At 38.3% G+C, this 8,392-nt stretch overlaps 1 protein-coding gene across 1 annotated transcript; it reads left to right on the top strand.

Moving 5' to 3' along the window:
* Positions 1-1,424: 1,424 nt before the first annotated feature.
* On the top strand, positions 1,425-7,684 carry STRADB (STE20-related kinase adaptor beta). Its single transcript, XM_010157740.1, has 11 exons — positions 1,425-1,436; positions 1,754-1,834; positions 2,223-2,322; positions 2,964-3,085; positions 3,545-3,653; positions 4,173-4,296; positions 4,841-5,012; positions 5,424-5,528; positions 5,752-5,981; positions 6,547-6,589; positions 7,065-7,684. The coding sequence occupies exons 1-11, from the start codon at positions 1,425-1,427 to the stop codon at positions 7,215-7,217; spliced, it is 1,251 nt and encodes a 416-aa protein (XP_010156042.1). The 3' UTR covers positions 7,218-7,684.
* The last annotated feature ends 708 nt before the right edge of the window (positions 7,685-8,392 follow it).

The raw sequence follows: 8,392 nt of genomic DNA, 5'->3' as shown, positions 1-8,392 counted from the left end.
GGCGCCGCGGGGAAGGCAAGGTAGGGATTTAACGGGGCCAGTGGGGAGCTCTCCTGGGAGAGCCTGCGGGGCAGCGTTCTCTGACGTCCCGTTACTTTTGTCACGGGCGGATCCACGATCGAGGGCTGCCTCAGTCGCTTCCACCACTGAAGAGCGAGCTGCAGCCCAGCGTTAGCAGAACCCGAATAACGTGCAGTCGCGTACCTGGGCTTTGGGCTCCAGAGCCACCCGCTCCCCCAGCCGACAGGCACGTTTGTCTTCCTCCCCTGCATTGCTCGCTCCATCTGAAGCTTTTTGGTCGAGACGGGATCAGCGTGTCAGTCAGTTCAGCTGTGCAATACTGTCGCTATCCACATTACAGAAAAAAGCCTACAATACAGAAAAAAATATGGAAACAGGAACAAGGTTTATGTAGGGACATAATCCCAAACCGTACTGAGAATGGACGCCATGTTAAACTATGTAACAAAAATAAAAATTACATTTGCAATGTTACTCGGACAAGTGTGGATCACGGACATTTCTGCTGGCTGGCCATACCCCTTCGAACAAATTCTACGACGATTTGACTTTAGTGTGTCATAGACCTTATCCTTTAGCTTAGCTTTTGTGGTCTCATATTCCAAGCAGCAGCATAAATTGCTAAAGTAAATTAGCTAGTCCCACTCCACACTTCAGCACTTGCGGTATGCTTATTAGACACAGTCGTCTCTCTCCTCACTGCCTAAGCTTTCAAAGCATCGGACAGTAAGTCTCTGGGAGGACTCTGACTGGCTACTCTAATCTGCAAGGGAGTTTGATTGCTGATTTGTAGTCTAAATAAAGTGAACATTATCTGAGTGGGTTCCCCTCCTTTTTTTTTTTTTTTTTTTTAACACTCTAATCCCTTACAGTAGTATTTCCTCTCTCACTTGTGAAATGTAATTACAATGTGCAATTGCTTCTGCCTTGCTTTTTTTGTGAGCTAGTTGAGCTGCACACAGCTGAGCTGAGATCTGACTAGCACCACTGTGCTCCTGTAAAACAACAGACAATTATTTGTTTTCCTACAAGCTGCCAGGGATTCATGAATCCTTTCCTTATTACTTTCTTCACTTATGCAGTTAACTTGCAATTAAATTATTTGTTCAGAAGTGGCAATAGGATCTCTAAACTCATCCATCGGAAAGGAAAACTTGAGTCGGAATGTATATTGCATATCCTCAGTACAGTTTGAAATCCACATGCTGCTTAAAGGCTCAGTAGAAGTAGGCTTTCCCAGAGCTGTAGTTTTGGTTTTGTGTGTGTGTTAACTGAGAGGAATGCCTCAGAGTTGTGATTAAAGACACATTTATCACAGGTTTATGTACGATCTTACATTGCTACTTTCATTTTTCTAGGATAAATGGGTGTATATGACCTTTCCTCTGATCTAAAGCGGTTCCATGTCTTGTTTGGTAAGTTTGCATTTAAAAATCTTCGGCAGTTGTATCTTGTTACTCAGGCTTACCTTAAGGTTCCGGTGAAATGTCTTGCTTTAGGGGATTTCCACAGTGCTGAGGTGTTTAAACTTTGTATTAAGTTGGGGTGAAGGAGACTGTTAGTATCTCTTCTCTCTATGCCTGCCACTGTTTCTTTAACCTCTTGCTTGACTGACTTGTAGCAGAAAACTTCATCAGCTTCTGGTTATACGGGCTAGTTTTGATGTTTTTCCACTGCCACGTTTAACGTATTGCAGCAACTCCACTACTATTCACTTGTTTCTGTTCTCAAGGACTGTTCCTGTATTCTACGTACACCAGTTGAATCAATCAGACCAGAAGAGCTATCTCAGAGCAGCACCCATGAATGCCTGGTAAGAAGAAAATAGAAACATTAGCTGGCAGCATTAAATACGAATCTGGCACATATTTAAAATAAACTCATTAGGGGGTACTTAATAAAATGTTAACAGCGAAAATAACCAGAGTCCTTTGGGGCTTCCGCTGTGGATGAAAACTATATAGGTAACTGTTAACTCTTTACCTTGTACCAGTTTAAAAACAAAACAAAGCCACACATACACAAAAAAACCCAGTAGCTCATAAAACTGTCTCAGTGTAATGGTAAAAGCACCAGCTTGAATGTTATGACTTGAGTACTTGAACCTAGCATTCTAATTAATTATATTGCTGCATTAATTTTAAACATGTAGTTGTTTAAAAACTGCAGTCATTGGGAGAACTGTTTTTCCTCACTGTTAGGCTGATTCTGATCCAGGCTGGATTCCTCCATCTACAGGAAGAAATGAAATGGTATTTTGCTCTTCTAATGTCTCCCACTATGAACTCCAGCTGGAAATAGGTAACATCAGCGTACTTGGAAATATTTCTTGTTCCTGCAGGTGCATGCTCTCAATAGGTTATTTTAACGGCAGTAAATATTAAGTTTGTAAAATGTATTATCAGCTAACTAGAACTGTTCTTGTGTTTCCATAGCCGAGAAATGCAGAACATTGCTCATGTTCCAGTAATCACTTATTTTAGGATATAAGACAAATCAACAATTATTTTTGATGTTTGTGCATGTGCATATCTGTTTTCTAAATCTGTGGTATGTGGGCAATAAATACAGCATTAAGTAGCATCATGTCTTGTCACTTGGCTACCCAAGTTGATTGTTTTAGGGATGGCTGGCCTGAATCCTACTCCACATGCATATGTTTTTTGAACATGCATGCTGAAAGTGGTGTTCATTCAGATGTATAGTTGATACTGATGAATGTGTAAACACTTTTAGTTGTTCTAAAAGTAACAGAGCCATGTTTTAGCTACTTTGCTGGATATATTTTGCTGTAACTACTGAAGTTCATGACATTCTTGAAGAAAAGGTCATGCTGCTATCAGTTGCAATTTTAGAACTGTAAAATTATCTCTAAATGTGAAGGAAATTATGTGGTGGGTTATTATATTTTCCAACATTAAGGTAGCCATTTCTGCTTTCAGGAAGGAGGTTCAACAACTTAACTTCAGTCTACCTTGCACGGCATACGCCTACAGGCATGCAAGTGGCTGTAAGGATCACAGACCTAGAAAATTGCTCTGAAGAGCATCTGAAAGCCTTACAGGTAAAGCAACAGCATTCCTGTACAAGTCGGTGATGAATACACATGAGGTTACTAAACAGAGGTAGCCTTTGTGTTTGTAGTGGGACATTTCAGTCAAGTTTTCCTCCAAAGGAGTAGAATATAGAACATACACAAGGCACGCGTAAAACTGGGAGTTGCTTTCTGAAGAAAACAGTTCACAAATGGTTTAGAAATACTTCTGTAATTGTACAAATCTTTGAAACATGTTCTGTACTCTGTATTTAACACTAAAACTTTGGACTATGAGCAAACGAGATTTACTTCAGACAAATGCAATCGTAAGCAAGTTATTTATATTTCTGTTGCAGGCTATGCATATCACCTCAAACTCTGTACAAATGCACACAGAAAACAGTTCTTTCTAATGATTCCTGACATAGTTAATGCTGTTAGTAATTGTCTTGTGCTTAATACATCCACTTTCATTTAATTCCATAGAATGAGGTGGTTTTATCCCACTTTTTCCAGCATCCCAACATAATGACGCTTTGGACAGTGTTTACAGCTGGTAGTTGGCTTTGGGTCATCTCCCCATTCATGGCCTATGGTAAGAACTGTTAACTGCATTTTGAAATAGGAAAAGGGGCCAATAAACTTTGGACCACACAGTCCATGAGAGGTTTTTCTTTTAGCATCTCCTGCCTTGTAGAAAAAACAAACTTTCCCAAACCATTTATTTAGAGAAGTCTTCTGTAAATAAATCTTCCTCACCAGTGAAGACTGGTATTAGAACTGCATTAAATTGCACTTAGTTCTAACACCCACCACGTGAGGAATGGTAATTGGGAGATGTATTTGATTTTATACAACTTTGAATTTTGCCAACAGAAAACTTGTCTAGATTGAATAGAAGTTTAGCATAGACTTTGAGTTAACAGAAGCATGACTTGAGTGTGATCTTTGCCTGATGGATCCATCAGTTGCATCCATGTAACTCTTCTTGATACACCACTGTGGATAAAAAGATGAGAGATGAGAATGCTGCTCTTGATGAATGTATACAATGAAGCAAGTATAGACAATTTAACAAGACTTGTGAGGCTTAGCTAGTTTTTTTCACTTCCAGGTTCAGCTAGACACCTGCTCAAGACTTACTTTCCTGAAGGAATGAGTGAAGCTTTGATAGGGAACATTCTGTTCGGTGCAATCAGAGGATTAAATTACATGCACCAGAATGGCTACATTCACAGGTAGGAGAATGTCAATAGGTAAGAACCAGGTTATAGCATCCAGTTTATTAAGAAAGAATTCAGTTTCACTTCAAAACTTTTCAGCTTGTGTTGTCCCCTTCCTTTCTCTATATACCTTCTTATGTCAGATACTGCAGAAGCAGGTTTTTCCAATTATACAGCAGAACCAAGTTCATAGCAACTTAGCAAGAATGGTATTCGTACACTATTTAAAACCAGTTGTTACAGGGATTATACATCTGTCTGGCTTTTCTCTTTGACGAAGAAAATCAAAGTTGTAGAGCTTCCTTACTTTACACCCTTCGCAGGGAAGGAGGGGCCTTCTACAATTTCTGGCAGTTTTTTCTTGCTGATCATCTTTCCTCTCTCTTGGGGTTGTATTAAAAGACAACTCGTACTGAGTGAAGAAATTCAGTGAAAACAGTCTGCTAAATGGAACTGCACACTAACATCTCACTATAAATTAATGAACCATGAAAGCCTTTCTACTCTAGTAGTGCCTTGAGTAATTCTTATAACTAAAATTTACCACTTTATGTTACAGGAATATTAAAGCTAGCCACATTCTGATTTCAGGGGATGGGCTGGTTTCTCTCTCTGGCTTAAACAACCTCTACAGTTTAGTTAACAATGGACAAAAGTCAAAGGTGGTATATGATTTCCCCCAATTTAGTACATCTGTGCTTCCTTGGCTGAGTCCTGAACTACTGAGACAGGTTAGTATGACTTACACTTCATTTTTCCTAATCAAAGTTACTGGAAGTAATTGATTTTTAACTTAAGTCTACTTGTAGAAGTGAAATGGAAACTGTTGAAGTGCAACTTTTAAAAAGACATAGATGTGCTGAATCTGTAATTATTCCAAAGAAAACTTGTTTTGAACCTGTTGGTACAGTAGTGCTGTATTAAGTCTCCTTCCCTACCCTTCCTGGAAACTACTGCAGATCCTGAAACTTGTCTTCAGTACAACCATCAGATTTCTGAACCAAGCCTGAGGTTTTACAATTTAATTGCCTCAATCCTGTGTAGATTAGAGGGTATTAGAATCTTGTCCTGAAACAGACACTTGTGTTGTTGGCACTGCTCAATGGCATCAGTGATCCAGTAGAGTTTTCTTTCTCCCACAGGATTTGTCTGGGTATAACATGAAGTCTGACATTTACAGTGTGGGAATTACAGCATGTGAGTTAGCCAATGGACATGTTCCATTTCAAGATATGCCTCGCACTCAGGTATGATGCTGAACTCTATTTCTACTTCAAAGCACTCTGAGCTTTTTTGTTTTACTCGGAGAAACCAATGCTGCAACTACTGAAATGGTGGCTGCTTTTTGCTACTGCAAGTATGCATGCTTCTTTGTAGATCAAAGAATCGTTCTGTTCTGGAGTTCCACAGCTTAGCCTGACTAGGTCTGCACAGCTATTCAACTCTTGTACTGCTCTTCCTTTCTACTAGATGCTGCTGCAAAAGCTGAAAGGTCCCACATATTTTCCTTGGGATATAAATACCTTTCCCCGTGGGGAATCCAGAATGAAGAATTCCCGATCAGGTGTTGATTCTGGAATTGGTGAGAGCATGACACGCACCATGACCAGTGAAAGACTACAACTTCCCTTTTCCAAAACGTTTTCACCTGCTTTCCACAACTTGGTAGAACTTTGCTTGCAACAGGACCCTGAGAAAAGGTAATATTCTGGGGAAAGGTAATTTTCTGTCACTTCAATCTAAGACCAAGTATAGCCCACAATTTAGGATAATTAGTTGAACATTGATAAAGTCAGAATTTCAGACCAGAAGTACTTTGTAAAACACTACACTTACCTTTGGTGTTGTAATTGAAGAATTACCTTGTCTGATAAAGGAACCATGCATTTATAGACAATTGACCCCTGAATTTCTTGTAGTATGAATTTACATTGTAACAAGTAAAATTAATTTTTAAACATGCACTTTATCAAAAAAAATCCCAGAAATTTGATGTATATGTTTTCAATACTATGTCTCTTCTGAATTATATTCTTTGTTAAAGAGAAAAGTGAAAAAGCCTTTAAAAATAAATTCCTTCAGTACTGCCTTCACTAAAAATAGAGGCATAGAATGTAGGAATTCTGTGTCGCTTTTCTCATGCTTCATATTTGTCCTGTGGATGAAAAATCACAGGGCTTACACTGATTTGTCAGACTGGCACATTTTCCAAAAGCAGTATTTTACTTTCCAAAACATAATTATGTTGTTCTTTTTATGATCCAGGCCATCAGCAAGCAGTTTGCTTTCACATACGTTCTTCAAACAGGTGAGTTTGCTACATTTTCTTAAATGACACAGCTATGACCTAAATAAGCCACAAAATACTAGAGTTGGATTAGAAAATAATTAGCTGGAGCCAAAAAAAACATTCTGTAACAGCCTATCTGCTTCAGACTACTTTTATTTAAAAGAAAAAAAAGGTATTGATAGAGTATAGAAAGCAGAAAAGCAATGCATTTCTCCTTCAATAAATTTGGTTGAACTTAAGTAGTCAGCCTAACTAATAAGAATAATGGTTAATATTAATTTGAAGCAGAAGCACTGCATAGCTAATGTAATTAGTCTTGAAAGACTGATTCAACTTACTCTAGAGTGAGGAAACCTAAACCCCCTCACCCTGTTATTTTCAGTATTGTAATGTGCAAGAACATAGCTCTGATTTCACATGCTTTTAATGAAGTCAGTTGCAAGGTTATGTAGACCTTTGTGTGCAGCCCTGTTTTAACTTTTCTTCTTTCTAGATAAAAGAACAAACACAGAATTCACTACTGTCTCTATTACCACCTCCTATTCAAAATGACAGATCAGAGTTCTTGGCACTGCCTTCAACAGCAGTTGGGACTGAACTTGGACATATTACTGCAAATCAAGATGATACAGACTGGGAATTCTAAATAAATACCAAACAACCATACCTCTCTTGTGTTTCAAAGAAGGAAAATGTGATTTGTATTTGCTGCTTTAGTTTGTATGGTTAAAATATAATTAGACAAGGTATACTTGAAAATGCCATTGAAGTGGCCATATTTTGTTAACTACTTCCTGTGTTAGCATCATGAAGTGCAGCGTGCCTCATTTTCTGACCGTAAGGAAGACTGTATGTAAAGAATGGCTGAATGCTTATCTTCCTCTTTCAAAGTATTTCTTAAGGAGAGAGTTCCTGCTGTAATCTTACTGTATACTGTATAATCCTGCAGTCCATGTGCCTTTCTGAATTCAGGCTTGGGTTTTGTCTGTGACCTTACTTAAACAATCTGTTTGTCTTTTCATTATTACCCAAATTATTTTAGGAAGGTAAAATCCTCCACTTCCAAGTTTAAATTTGAAACTGCACAAATTACTTGTTTATGCATATAAATGTTTTGGGATGTATTTCACACATCCCAAAAGGCATTTTTCTCACTTGATGTGCTGTCCTACTTGCCAAAAGTTAGCTATGTATCATTTTTCATGGAGTGTTAATACCGCAGGTTTCCCAAAGAAGTTAAGCTAATTGAAATTGTGACTCATCCTCTTGTGTTTGTCTACATTTCTTCGTACAAATATGTGCTTTTACATCTCCATTTATTGTTGTGTCATTTTAGCAATTAATCTGAGAATCTCTCACTATGCAAAGTAAGTCTCAAGTTATAACAGGTACGGGTTAATTTTGAAGAATCATGTTAAATAATCTAAATTTACTGTACATATTTTTATTTATACTGTATTCCTGTTCACCACCAGAACTTACCAAAACTAATGCTGTTTTCTTAAAAGAACAGGCACCATGCATTAAGCTTCACTGGCACTGCTGCTGGCAAACAAGCCTCTTCAGCAAGCCGCAGTTAAATTCCCATGGATAGATTCAGCCGTAACAAGAACCTAATAAACCCCCTAGGATCCTAGTGAATTTATCTAAGTCAGATGGAAAACTGCCCTTCTTCGTCATACAATTCAGTGAGTTCCCATCTCTCATACTGTACCAAGCAACTCAAGCTGAGCAAAAGCAGCTTCTTTTTTTTAAAAAAAGCTGCATATTCTCATTGTCTTTTCACAAAAGTTGTGTCCCAAAGCCACTAGTACTTTACAG

Source organism: Eurypyga helias, unplaced genomic scaffold (genome assembly GCF_000690775.1).
Source record: "Eurypyga helias isolate BGI_N326 unplaced genomic scaffold, ASM69077v1 Scaffold46578, whole genome shotgun sequence".
NCBI classification, from domain to species: Eukaryota; Metazoa; Chordata; class Aves; order Eurypygiformes; family Eurypygidae; genus Eurypyga; species Eurypyga helias.
This window is presented reverse-complemented; position numbering and strand designations above follow the sequence as displayed.

What these genes read in the sequence shown, in the direction of transcription:
- STRADB (XM_010157740.1), top strand. An exon ending in CAGAATGGCTACATTCACAG is followed by an intron (nt 4,297 to 4,840) that starts GTAGGAGAATGT and finishes TTTATGTTACAG; the next exon opens with GAATATTAAAGCTAGCCACA. An exon ending in AAGATATGCCTCGCACTCAG is followed by an intron (nt 5,529 to 5,751) that starts GTATGATGCTGA and finishes CCTTTCTACTAG; the next exon opens with ATGCTGCTGCAAAAGCTGAA.